The sequence below is a fragment of the Strix uralensis genome, chromosome 2, assembly GCF_047716275.1.
Source record: "Strix uralensis isolate ZFMK-TIS-50842 chromosome 2, bStrUra1, whole genome shotgun sequence".
Taxonomy (NCBI): domain Eukaryota; kingdom Metazoa; phylum Chordata; class Aves; order Strigiformes; family Strigidae; genus Strix; species Strix uralensis.
This window is the reverse complement of record NC_133973.1, coordinates 116,413,595-116,427,858: the sequence shown is the minus strand read 5'-3', so window position 1 is coordinate 116,427,858 and position 14,264 is coordinate 116,413,595. Positions and strand designations below refer to the sequence as shown.

At 39.3% G+C, this 14,264-nt stretch overlaps 1 protein-coding gene across 1 annotated transcript in view; it reads right to left on the bottom strand.

Moving 5' to 3' along the window:
* Positions 1–411: 411 nt before the first annotated feature.
* The window catches only part of LOC141939712 (uncharacterized), a 158,003-nt gene continuing 144,150 nt past the window's right edge, over positions 412–14,264 (bottom strand). The window contains exons 7-13 of the mRNA XM_074859976.1: positions 13,751–13,936; positions 10,846–11,025; positions 9,968–10,200; positions 7,438–7,567; positions 6,527–6,899; positions 2,890–2,964; positions 412–1,651 (exon numbers count right to left, since the gene is read on the bottom strand). Of these exons, the coding sequence (XP_074716077.1) occupies positions 1,470–1,651; positions 2,890–2,964; positions 6,527–6,899; positions 7,438–7,567; positions 9,968–10,200; positions 10,846–11,025; positions 13,751–13,936 (1,359 nt within the window). The 3' untranslated portion in view covers positions 412–1,469. The remainder of the gene's footprint in view (positions 1,652–2,889; positions 2,965–6,526; positions 6,900–7,437; positions 7,568–9,967; positions 10,201–10,845; positions 11,026–13,750; positions 13,937–14,264) is intronic.

Genomic DNA, 14,264 nt, shown 5'->3' with positions numbered 1-14,264 from the left:
TGCCCCTTATCAGCAGCATAGGATAAAATATTGTAAAGACATTCATAGCAAATCAGTTCTGAAACACATGGAGTCTTTCTTTCCTTCCATATTACCAGCAGTCTTGTCATCCTTAATGAGAGCTATCAAGCAGAAATTATCAGTGCTGCAAATATCAAGATCCTGTTTCTTCCTGGTGGCTTTTTAAAAGTTATTCTCCCAAATCAACTTCATGTCATAGGCAAATCATGGCAATGCAAATCACATACTGCATATGCTGGCCAGAGCTGACTTTAATCAAGTCAGGTTCTTCTCCTTACAATACAGACTGACGACTCCGAGACAAAAATCCATCTCTGGTCCCACAATTTCTCTGTACCTTCCAGCAAGGATGTCTCTTTCTTTGTGAAGAAATAATTGGTTAAAACCCATTGTCAATTGACCCATGTATAAGAAGCATGGATCCAGACCATTTCAATATATTTACATTACCATTCATCCATTTTCTAAGTCAAGCTATATGAATACAAAGCCTGAGAACTATGTAATGTAGCCAGCAGTCAGCACATACTGTCTTAACTCTGACTTTGTACATTCACATTATCTCCATTAGAAAATAAAAAAATACTTTTTACACAGAGAAATAAGCATACTGGAAATATAAAGAAGCATCTCCCAGGCAAAGAAGTGCACAAAAAGTGATATAAAAGCCCTATACGGAAGAGCATACATGCATGCAGTATATTGCTGTGACAGAAAGTAATCAATCTGAGATGCCCTGGGCTCTTCCTGTTCCCACTTGTGTGCAATAAATGCACATATCTTTATAGTCCATTCACACTCTGTTCATGTTTCTATATGACAGAATAAAATTTCCCTGTTCCAATCTGGAATACAGTAAGGCCTTGTGGGACGTTCTCCTGCCATTTGGCAATTTAATAGAAAAAGACAGGAAGGATTAGGATCCACTAAATTCTGCAACAGCTGGTTAATCACATGGGATGTCTCCACCTGATTTTAATGGGTGGTCTCTGCTCAGTGCTCCAAAACGAAGGAGAAAACTCTCCTAAGATTCTTTGCTGATATACCCCTAGGGAAAATTCCTCCCTATCTTAAATTTGGCCATCAATATAAGGTTAAGCAAAATGAAATGTTACAATGACCTGCATGATTCCATCACTACTTCAACACAACTAAGAAACAGAGATCAAATACTGCTGCTTCAGAGTAACAGCAAGTGTTTGTCAGAAGGGAAGAAGACTGCTCTTCATCAGCAATGCTCACACTTGGCAACATTGACTTCAGAGCAGTCTTGAGCAACTTCATTCTTCTACTAGACAGAGGTTGTATTTCTGGCTCAAGGGAGCCCAAGGTTTTCCTTCCAAAACTGGAGATTCACTGGGCTCAAATAAGCTTAACCATGTCTCCAAGGTCCTTCTCTGGAGTAAGACTCCCTCTGTGCTGATGCCCTTTCCCAGGTCCTTGGCCTCTCACTTTTTAAAGGGGGTGAGTTTGTTGAAGGTATGCCAGAAGAGGGATGGCTTCCGCTTGGGTTCTGCCAGGGCAAAAACCTGCTGCTGCGGGATACTGGTAGGCACAGTGATGTGGCGCTGATGAATAGGATGCAGGCTTTGGTGTGGAGGAGGCACAGGACACCCGTTATAGCTTACACCTGCAAAAGGAACAGTTTAAGAAAGCGTATGAGTCAGCTCGCAGAGCAACCAATATTGGGAAAATTTAAGCACAGGACCATGGGACAAATTCAATGGTCAGTAAAGCCAGTATGAATTTTGCCATGATCTTGAATGGAAGCACTACTAAAGGTTACCTTTTCTGATGTCAGACTTCTTAACTGATGCATTGATTTGGCTTCAGAAGAGAATAATACCAGTAAAAATAACATTACAGAATTACAAAAAATAAGCAGCAGATTCACACAGCCTGGCTATATTGTTTGCACAAGTAAATTCTGGTATTTCAAAGAAATGACTTAAGACAGTAGATACTCATATTTTAGTCAATTCTCAGAATAAGGCTGGATAAAATATTGCTACCAATAAAAATGTTATTTCTTCAATTTGGAAAATATTTTTCCAGGTTAATGTTCTCAGACTTCGACCTTTGTGCGTTCTGAACAGAATCTCCTGATCACAATTTTCAGCCACTCCCCTGAAAATCTGGACAGGTTTTATAGGTATCTGGTAATTGATAAAGAGAAAATGCTTTAATAATATTAATCCTAGGGACCAGAGGACTAGCTAACATCAACTCCTTCACTCCTAAATTCAGACTTGATCTGGTCCCACTTGCTCAATTTATTCTTGCAACACAATATAGAGATTTACCCAAATTTGACTTCAAGATGGAAAAGGACAAAATCACAATAGGAATAAAAAAGCTGTTTCCAGAGAAACACATTTCTAGTCCATCCTTCCTTCTAGTCTAGGACAGAAGGAAGCCATTTTGAGTGTGTTATCATAAATACAGCAACACGTGGCTTGCAAAAAGAACTTCAGAATATTTTAAACAAAGCACAGAATTGCTAAAGAAGAAGATGCTGTTTGAGTAAAAGCAAAGGAGGGAATCAATAACCCTCATTTCTAATTTAATCTCTGCATGCACTTTCTTACATTCTTAAATAAACTGTCTTATCTCTTGAGTTTCTTCTCTAATAAAGAGAATACTGACTTGCCTGTCTGAAGGAGACTGGGGAGCTGATTTAGTAGACAGTTTACAAAGGCATTGAAATTTGATATTAAAATACAGGTTAATGGAAATTTTTTGAACTCCATGTAAACCATGAAAATTTTTTAAAAGACTGAAGAACTCAACCATAGTCAGACTGTGCTATTTCCTAACATAAAGAACACTGGAACACAGGAAGGATGTAAAGCAATTCTGAACACCCACCTTTAATTTTTCCATGCCTTGACTTACGAGCGTTCTGCATGGCTTGTTTCTTCTGGTTTTCTGAGATTTCCATTCCTATGTCAAAGTGTAAATTAGGGCACTGGTATAAAAATGCTGTATGTAATCCCTGATTACATGAAATTAATAAGTAAACTATATTTTAAACCATTTTTAGTAAATCTTAATAGCAATATACCGGAACTTTTTAGAAGTATGTTTTACTTTGTCATATAAATTTAATTTTTCACTGGGATAACAATATGAACATTAATTTGCCTGTAGATTACTGGGAAAAGCTGCTTTCCAGTTCTTGCAAATGGCAATCACTGGGGAACTAACCACACAAGAAGTTCTTTTTATAAATAAGTCCAGATAACAAGAGATGAAAAAAAAAAGTGTAAATTAACACTTCTGAAAGCTAAACGCCAGCAAGTAATAGATCACAAATGCAGAATCTGTTTCTTTTTTCACTCACTCTGAGCTAACTTGGGGTAACAAATTGAAGTCACTGGTACTGCAGGAGTATAAATTTGGGTATCTTTCTCTCCACTGAGAGGAGACAGTATCACATAATCTGCCAGGCACTGAAGCAGCCTGTGATGTGGTTGTGGCTGCATCAGACTGGGACTGGATCACTCACTCCGGTTTCTCATGTACTTGTTTGCATACTTGTATGACTTACATGATGCTATAGTATGTGGTCAACCCTGTGCTATTTACTGTCACGTGACAGGTGTATGACTGATCTGTGCTGAGTACAGAGATGCCCGACATCTGCTATGAACAGTGACACCAGTGACTGGTGTCATGTGGAGCCCGTGTACAGGCACTCCAGTTTCCTCTCCCTGTGTACAACACAGTTGACATCATACATAGATATGTTACATTTGCACCAGGAGAAAAGAGGGTGCAAATGCTGTCACTCATTTCACTCATATGCACATAAAGAGCACAGAAGTTGTGATTCAAAGTCAGAATGAAGTGTCTGGTTTGGTTCCACTTTGCATCTTCCTGCACTTCTCTATACTTTTAAAATTCCCTTTACTTTTTTAGCCTGAACTAAAGTTATAACTATGTAGCAACTAGAAGTTATTACAAATCAACCTATTAACTACAATACAACAGCAGTTAGCCATAATTTTGGGGTAGCAGTTTATTTTATTCTGCAGGGTTTTTTTCCTTTATAGAAACAAGGAAACAGATTTAAAAAAAAAGAAAGCAATTTCATCAACAGAGATCAGACCACTTTCTTAGGGTTACTATTAGTGGTTTGGAGAATGAGTTTCTGGCTGTGGCCTCTTCTTCCCATATATTCATATAAGCTAAGAAAAGCTAGGTATGGTTTGGGAGACAGTGACTCACACCAAAGTGTCTTTGAAAATAGAAGTAAAATGCCATTTGCAGTTCTGAATTGGAAGACTATGTATTTGTTCTCTGAGTGGTTAGATTAGAGGCTTTGTGTGAAGTCCAGCAAGATAGCTTACAAAATCAACAAGATAAATTTAAACCTGAGGTTGAGAATACTGGCGCCTTTCCACTGGTTTTGGCTAAAGGAAATGTTCAATTATGCCACAAAAGTGAAATTTTAGAAAAGAAGCAGTCTTCTGGGTAATGGAGAAAACATCCAAGCCACTGTGACTCACAAGACCAGATGAACATGAGCTATTACAATTCAACTACCTTTCCTCTAGTTCACGATACCTGTGCCAGAACAGGTACATCGGAATAATGAGTTACAACATTTGAAAAGCAAGTTTCTGGAGGGCTGGATGTTACATGGGCAGAAAAGACTGCATGTGCCTATGTGACATTATTAAAAATACAGTTTCTCGTTATACTGAATCTTCTTCACTATATTGCACAGTACCTGAAAAGCAGCAAGCATGATGGACCCTCCCTTGCAATCCCTGCACTCAGCACCATGGGAATTTGTGACCCAGCCCTAAATAAGGGTTAGTGCTGTAATGATAAATCTCTTCGCTGCCACTGCCACCACTGTTGAATGGCTACCCTTTTGAATATCATATGTTGATTTTCATGAGGTCCCAGTAGAATAAATAATGACATTTAGGGCTGTAGCTGCTACACCTTTGCAGTTGCCTTATGCTCAGGGATTTCTGCAGCAGTGTCACTTCAAAGAAATGGTAAACCTCACTGCCTGCACAAGACAGACCAGCTGCTGCCCAGGGCAAGCACTAGTGTAAGCCTCAGAAGCATCCTGACATACAGCATTTAGCCCACTCAACATATTCTCCTGCTGCTCCATAAAGCTACCGCTGCAGGAGGAGGTGTAGATACAGATTTGAAGAGCTCAGGAACGCTCCTCAGAAACGATGGGAATGGAAAATGTTCACATTTTATCTTCTTTTGCTCAGTCCTGCTCAAAAAGTGCAGAAGCTGTGATTTATTCTATATTGTCCTTCCATAGACTGTGCTACTGTTCTCACTGCATGGTGGAGTGGAGGCTTTCTGCAACTTTGTTCTAAGAGTGATTGTTTGGACACTCATCATTAGATCCTCTGCACTGCTTTATTACTTTCTGATCACCTTCACCCTTTTGCAATATCCACTTTATTTTAGAGTTCTGCTTGGGTGAATTAGAAAAGCAGCCACCACCCATCCCCATGAGCTCAAGGTGACTGAACAAGCTCTACACAGAGTAACTTGTGAAAGCCATCAGTGTGGTGCTCAACATGATCATAATGTCACACCATGATGTTCAGCACAGGACAAGAGTTGGTTTTGAAAAGTTTAGCTGTGGCTGCTTCATTGTCTACTCTGGACTTGAGATAATTGGGGTTAATTGCAAGTTGGTGCAATGGGGAAGAGTTAAAACTGTTACAGAGTGTGAACTCGTAAACTTGAAAGTATTTTCTTCAGCTTATGGACTATCTACCATACATATGGAGGAGGCCATATTTTTGTCATACTTAAAACAGATCAATCAAGAGAAAGCCACTAAGATCAAAAGGCTTACATTTGTAATCTAAGGGTTATTCCTGTCTTCCTATTCTTCTGTCTAGGTGTTTTAAGTGAACATGCAATATGAGATTTGGCATTTTAATAATTTCTGAGTTATATCATCCACTTCACTGCACTTCCAATTTTAACCTGCTGTCATCCAAAGCCTAAGCCTGAAGAGTGTTATAAAAAGGCGAAGTTCTCATGCAGTCAACACACACAAATGCACTAATATTTTCATTACTTCTTTAGGAACATTTAAGAGAGTTTTATTTTTCTTGTTACTGTTGCTGTCTTCTTTGTGTATGTTTTGCCAATGAAATTTTGCTGGAGCTTTTGTCACTGATCTTAAAGGAAGCATGAAACTATGCAATAAAAAAATTTAAGTAACAATTCTAAATGTACATTCACACAGAAGACACTGTCCTTAGAGTGTCCCACAGGCTGTGGGTCTAAAGCTGATCCTAGGATTTGCTACCTTTTTCCCTGCTCACTCAAGGTTAGGCTGAACACCTCAATAGGTTTCTCTTACACAGCCAAAGGTCATGTCAGGTAAGAAAGAGACACCAGTCCCAGAAGGCAGAGTGCACATCTGCACAAAGCATAAAGTGGTGTAAAAGCAAGAATATCCCCCTTTGTTTTTACCACCTGTTAGAGAGGAAATCCTTCCACTCACCCATTTCCTTGTCTTCCTGAACTCTTCTCCTTTCACTTTCACACGCTTCCATCCATCTCTTTTTATCCTCCTGTTTTTTTGCACAGAATAAATGAATCTCTTCTGTTGCTCTGTTTATTATCTTAAAGGCATTCTTGACATTAATGTTGAAGTCTTTGTCTCTGCCATCTTCAGTGTCCACAATTTCCATCTCATCCATGTCAATACGATCCTTATAATACAAGATGTCCCTTCTCAGTAAGTCCTTCTTACAGAACACAAGCTGATGGTCAAAAAGGAAGAAAGTCCTCTGCTGGCTTTTGCCTTGCTTCGATATTTTGGTCAGTTCTCCTGAGTGGATTAGTTCTGAGCTTCTTGCTAACACATCTGGTCCCTAAGAAGATATATATATATGTATGCAGTAAGTAAATAATATTTTAAGATCTTGCTGTGTGACTAAACAGTCTCATTTTATAATCAAGTCTTAATTCTTTTTTTTTGCATTTTTGTTATTAGATTTGAAAATGTCATAGCATGTAGATAATCTCATACAGGCAAACTCAATTAATGTGGTTCTGCTCTACTTTATTTCTGCATAAATCACAACAAAACTCATTGAAGTCAGAGAAGCAGGTTCAAGTTCTGACAGAACTACCAAAAATCCAAAGGAGATTCTATAGATAAGCATTTTTTAAAAATCCATTTTTGTCGTCTCAAAGACAAGCGTCCATGTTAATACATGCTGCTCTTCCTGATTTATAAACAAGGTAATCAGTAACAGAATCACTGCAAATAAGCAACTGGACTTTTAACTGAGCAATGACCAGTTGAAAAGTAGACACCATAAACTACCTACTATGCAGAAAGACATATCCTGTAGAGGACATGAAGTACTGTACCTTTGCTCAGGAAAGGGACAGGCTGACACTTACCTCCCAGTCTACGATAGAGACTTGCCAACATGCAATCTTGTCTATGCTTTCAAGTCTTCGTTTTCGCTCATTGATCAGGCACGCTACATTCTTCATAGCCTCATATGCAGCTTTTATGTTGTTATAATCACTGTGAAATGTAGGCACTTTTCAAAGATCACTTATGCAATGGATATGATGCAATCACAAACTGTGACACTGCTTGAAGGATTAGTCCGCATTATCCATTTATCCCTCTACTCAGGGTAAAGTAAGAGAAACCTGATTCTCAGATATCCTGAACCTCACATAGTACTCTACAATTCAGTGCTTGCTGTACTGCTAAGCTTTGTCCAGAAGCAAATTATTAAAATGGTGGAAGGAGGCAGAGGATGTAGATTAATGAATTGCAACACTGTCTCTACTGAAAACAATGGTAGAACTCCCATTGACCTCAGTGATACCTACATTTCACCAAAGGAATTTGTTTTTTAAGCAAGATTTTAGTGGGATTTTATTGGGAGGGGCATTTCTTTAATCGTGATTAACAACTGCATTTTCTCCTTCTTGTTCCCAATGGCTGGGTCAATGAACGCAATGAGAGAATGCTATGTGGGCAGAAAAAATACCAAAAGCAACCTCAAAGAGGGTGAGTGAGAGACCCAAGAACTAAAGAGAGGAATTAAAGGAAACAATGATGACCAAGTGGCCTGTTTTTATGGAACAAGTGTGTGAGAGCCAATACCTTTCCCTGCCTCTCCAGGTCAAATGCAAGCCTCCTGTCCTTTCACTGCTCTGCTCCCCTCCTTCTTTCCCTGACCTCTCCAAATGCTTATGGATCTCCACAGCCTGTAGGCAGGTTTTCATTCCCCTTTGAATAGCATCCATCACTCCTTCACCTTTTTCAAGTGGAGTGTCAGAGAAGAGAGAAGGAAAGAGACATATTTCCTGCCTTAAGAGTCCCAGCAGAGCAGCTGCCTTCCCTCCTTTATCAGAACGCCTCTTGCAGAAAAGGAAGCCAGAGGCAGAAAACAGCAGAAGCCAGAAATAAATCCTGCAAAGGGGTCAACCCTCACTGTCCTTTTTATCTGCTTCTGTCTCAGTTCCTATTTTCATCAGCTGCTGCTGATGGATGCACTTCTCTTCTAAATCTGCAGGTTACTCTCCTCTATATCTATGTAAACTCTTTTCTGCTGTGCTGTATACAAAAAGTGAGATTAACAATAACAGGATCCCACTAACGTCAGGGAGATGTCCCACAGGGTGACCGCATGATATCCACACTGCTACTCTTGCCCTTCCTTATCTCAGTTCCTTCTTTCTCTGTTGGTGTGTATGTTATTCCACACTTGCTGCATAACCTGTGGCCTTCACACCAGGCTGTGCATATCGGATCTTCCAACTTATTTTGAAAACAAAACAAAAAAGCTACCAAAAACCTCCGTTGGCTGGAGCTTTAGCAAGGCTCCATGTGGGAGTAGGCCTGCCTGTCTGTACAGCACCTCTGTACACTGGGCACCTGTCTGTGCTTGCAGGCATCTCTGGATGCTGTGCCACAGAAGAGGAAAACAGGCACTATGGGTGGAAGGTGTCAAGACCTTGCTGTCACTTCATCTGCAGGTTTAACAGCTCACAGAATAATCTCTCTAAAATCAGTAGCAGTGAAAGAGATACCCGTGTTAGTAATTGTTATTGCAGGACTTCCAGGTAGCCACAGAACTGAATGGAGGCATTTCACATCTGAATGTCAGTTCTTCACATCCCCTATATTTTGCCCCTGGCAAAAATCCCGTGGTCTCCAAGAGGAGTTTTCTCAAGGTTAAAGAGAGACTTTGTCTCTCTTTGGCCAAGGAAGCATTGCCTCAGGCTGCATTTGGACTTTGAGCTCAGGGGGTCATAGTGGAACATTTTTCTTGCAGTTGTGTAAGGTAAAAAGGCAGACATGTAAAGATAAAATCTTAATTTAGTCAAAGATTTAATCAGCTCAGGGGTATACTAGAAAGGCTAATAACTTGTAACTTCAATTGTTTATCCCAGCTGAAAATCGAATATCTGGACTTCACTGCAAACAAAAGCAACGTTTATTACTAGTAAGTTTCTAAAAAAACATTACCTCCAAAGTTGCTCAGATTGTGTTCTTTTCTAAGGCTCTCTTTAACTTTTCCTATGTCCACAACATTTATGCAGCTTCCCCCTTTCTTCTGCGGATTTCCTTCTCCTTCACTTCTTTGACACTCTGGCTTTTTTTCACTCTGATTTACACATCCCTCTCTGCATCCTATTTCAGCACCTTCTTCCTTTCCTTCTCACTCTTTCACTTATTCCTCATTCTGTCTTGCATCCCGTCAGTCCCCTGTGCTGCATTTTCAGATATTGCCTTTGTTAATCTTTGTGATAATTCCAAGATGCCCACCTAGTAAGGAGCTGCTGTCTATAGTGGTGAATGGGAGTTTTGTTCCTGATCTCAAAAGCCTTAGTATTGCGTCACCCAGAAAGCTTGAGTAATTAGGTGTTATTACTATCGTAAGATTTGTTTTTTTCATTCTCTCACCTGTGCTCCTGAGTGGTGTATTTGAGCAATTCTGCAAGCTGCAGAGGGTATTTGCAGATTTTCTGAACAGGCGTGAGAAGAAAACCATCAATGGCAATGTCAATCATCTGCTGAAGCAAGCGACAGGCCTCAAAGAAGTGACGGTATTTGCCCTGTTTCATTAGTTTGGAAAGTTCAATGCAGGCACCAGGATGATTGTTACAATACTCTGAATAAATAGCAAAGCCTTCTTGCTATTGGAAAAAAAAAAAAAAAGGTCAAAGCCTTAACTAAAGTATTTGTCTATAAAGAGGAAAGACATTTTTGTAACATCTATTATATCTAATTAGATTAATTAATCCATTTCCTATATTGTTTCCAGCCCAATCAGCCTTGAAACTATGCAGAAACCTACTTTGGAACTGTCAAAACTATGTACCTTCTTTGTAAGAACACAGAAATAGAGACCTCCATTGAGTCAGGATAATCAAACACACTTTAAGAAGTACTTTTCTTTGGGGAAGACAGAGGCTCAGCAAGTGTTTATCATGAACTCACAGCCTCTTTCCCCACCACCTTCTTTCTTTATTTCCTTTAGGAAGTTTTTGCATGCCCAACATGAGTTACTGCAAATAGTCCAGCTCATCTGCGATCACTACAGTTTTGAAAAGAAAACTTAAAATTGTGTACAAAGTTCATGCTTGCTAAAGATAAGGAGGAATCTAAAACATTTAAATTATTCTTTAATTGTAAATTATTTTACATTCTAAAACGCTATCTATACATAGTCCAGTATTTGATAAGCACTTACTACCAATATCTCCTTCCAACACGTTAACTTAGCATTTTCTTATCATATTTTGTTAATTTCATAAATAAAATTGACTTCTGCAACGTACATGTTGAAGAAAACATGACCCTATTTCACTTAGATGAGGTTCCTCTTTGTTATACTGTTTCTCAAGATCCTTCAGAAACTTTCTTTGGAACTTGTAAATATCTTCAATATTTCCAAAAATGGTGCTTAACTGAGCTGCGGTGAACATTCCTGTATGTTTGCGACATTGCCGTATATAGCCCTGGAAATGAAATAAAAAAACCCTCTTTAGTCTGAATATGTGAAAACAAGTTATACCCCGAACAAGCCCATTTGAGCTGGCAAAACCCCTGTGATCTATGGGCAGGTGAGTGGTTTCCCAGCCATACACACGCACGCAGACGTGCAATTTCAGATTTGCATCTGAAATGTTTACACATTGATTCTTGCAGTCCAACTTCTGTCTCACAGCGCTGTAAATGAACCAGGCAACCAGAAACCTGCAGAGTGTGTAAAGCCCATCTGCATCTCCTTGTTACAACTACCCACCAAGCTGAAGGTGAGGCTGGTGTAAAGCCCCATGTATGCTATTACTTCAGCTGCCATGCTTTTTGGTAGCAATTTCTCTGTACCGTAACAGTTCTTCTCTATGAGGATAAGAACAAACCATAAAACAATTAATATAAAGACAATTTCTACCAGGGCTAAAGTACTGGTTCCTTAACATGTCTAAGCCAAAGGGTATGGTCTAAGCCAAAGAAGCAAAATGAAGAACATATTATAAAGCATTCAGAATGCTGCTGTCTGGTAAAATCCATACACTATCAGCAGAAGATAATAGTATTGGCAAGACTGGACATAAAAATACAATCACTTTTCCAGGTTTTTTTTCTCTTTACTTGTAAGAACATCACAGGGGTCCAGTTCACTTTATTCATATCCAGTATTAAGTAGATACACAACTGAGCCCTCCAATTTTAAATGCCCAAATTCTGCTCTGCCATCAGTAACCGACATTCGACCGCATCAGCATTTGCATAGCAAAGAAGTAAAGGTACGACTGGGGGCCTCTTAGGGCTGACACATGCAGCAGCAGCTGCCATGCACAGCCGGCACATCCTCAGGTATCCATTCCAGAAGGCTGAGCATGCTGAGGAGGACACAGGGCAGGGGCTGAATATCCAGGAATAGCTGCTGTGCTCATACTCTCCTATCAGTTATAGCACCAGGGTACAGATGAGTGCAAAGGTTAACTGGTATGTAGGGGTTATCTGCCAGGCTCCTCCATTTTTGACTGCTTTCATTGAGGTTTCCACCAAATCACTTTGGGAGCAGATAGCTGTAAAAAGCCTCGCAACTACTCTGGTGAGGTTTATCAGGAAGCAACCCTGAATATTACTGGCACTGTTATGAATATTCCTGTCTCCTCCACAGCCATCTGCTCTGAGAGCTGTGCAGTGGCTATGTTGCAATCCAGCTACCACATTTACTACTGTTAGGAGGATAACTCCAACAAGGAAAATTCCTGTGCAGCTCTTGTAATGTGGACTGGAGACACTTCTTGAATGTAAAATGTTTTTCTGGGTATACTCCAATTTCGTGATCTTGACTGTATCAGCCCTAGTGATTCATTACAGTGCAGAGCTTTCAAATGTGGATTACTATCTGCAGTAGCTTTTCTGGCTTAGTTTTACTCGAGTGTATTTTCAGCCTTATGTCTTGCTTGCACGAACCTACAGATTCACTCTGAGGAAAGCAGACCATCTCTACCCCACATGCTGAACATGAAGCATCACTTTTCTACTTGGAATATGTGTTTGCTCTCTTGTACTAAACTCAAGAGGCATGTCAGATTTAAAAAGAGGTATACAATATACGTGTTAGAGAAAATTAATTATTAATATCAGTCTAAAAATTAATAGGTCAGTAAAATATGAAAGTCATGTCCTAGAACTCAGCTAACCATGGCAGTGACACAGCTGGGTGTACAAATTCCTCCCTGATCTTTTAGGCACACAGTTAAGCTTACTAGCTTAAGTAAATAGTGAATCTAAATTACAAAACTTACATTTAATGTTTTAAAATTAGTCAATTACCAACCAATTTTTGTCTTTTTGTTTTCTCTTTTTTCTTTCTTCAAAATGCATAAAGAAGGCCTGATCTAAAAAAAATTTAAAAATCAAAAAACACTGCTGCCTTGTCTACTTTTTTGTCCATGAAAGAATCTAATGATGAGTGGTGGACTAAAGCATGACAACAGGACAAAAACAAAGACAGATCTAGCAAACTAAGGGTACAAAGAATATTTTGGTAGGTTGCTTAGCACCCTTCCAGATGCTAACCACAAATACAAGTCAAATACAGGTCAAATGCATCACAGTCCACATCAGAAGAAGCAAACTTTGCTGAAAAGTATTAAGAAGCTTCCTGTCCAAGTGTGGGCATCCAAGAAAATTTGAACAAAAAGCAGAAAAATCCCCACATTTTACGGTTCAAACAAGCATGGTAGTTCTAAAACACCTTTAAAGACTTCTTCACAGCTTCTAAGCATCCAGCAAAAATCTCTTGTGTTAGAGAAAACAAAAAAAAAAATCTCACCAGCAAATACTTTCTTTGCAAGTTACTTTCGAAAAGTTTTGTCCCTGAACTGTAATCGATTAAAGTTACTGAAAGTTTTCTGTTTAAACCAAGCAGTAAAAAGTTCTAAATAAACTGGACTTCTTTCTCTCATTATTATGGAAATAGCAGTCAGATAAGCAAAGCACTTCTTCCATGTCAGAAGTGGAATGTTTTTTTCAAAAAGAAGTGGTGCCGTGTGGCAGTCGGCAGAGAGGAAAACCGTAAGAGGACATAAGAAGGGTCTGACTGACAGCCTCAGAAGTGCAATTGGGAATATTTTGATACGAGAAACCACTCCAGTTCTCAGCTTATATGGGATGTTTTGTTCACATTAGGTCAGCAGAATGCCCTCAGGTTAAAGCATGTACCTCACAGATGTCCTTGAGATGCTTGATATAGACTCGTTCTGTGTTCATAATTTCCTGTATAACGTTGGTTCTCATCTGATCCTTGTTTTCAGCTATTTTCTGACGATGCTTGCTACTATCTGCATCTTGTTCTTCATCCTGGATACTACTACAATTTTCTGGCACTTCTTCCTGATTAACTCGCAGCTGCAGCCAAAACAAACAAAGCAAACTAAAGTAAAGCAGCAGACTTTTACAAATTGTAAAACGGTTACAAATTTCTCACAATTAAGAAAGGACTTGCTACAGAAATGTTCCCATTCTTACCTTCTAGAAGGGGTTCCACAACAGAATTTCTGTCTCCTTGTACCCTCTGCATATTCAGATAAAGTGTTGAGATTTCTGTCTGGTTAAATACATGGCTTTCTACTCACAGTATCTGAGATACCATGTTGTGTTGTCCGTGTATTTTTCAGACAAGCTTATTTCTGACCCTTACTAACAGTTTATGTGTTAGTTTGGCCAAGCCAGCATA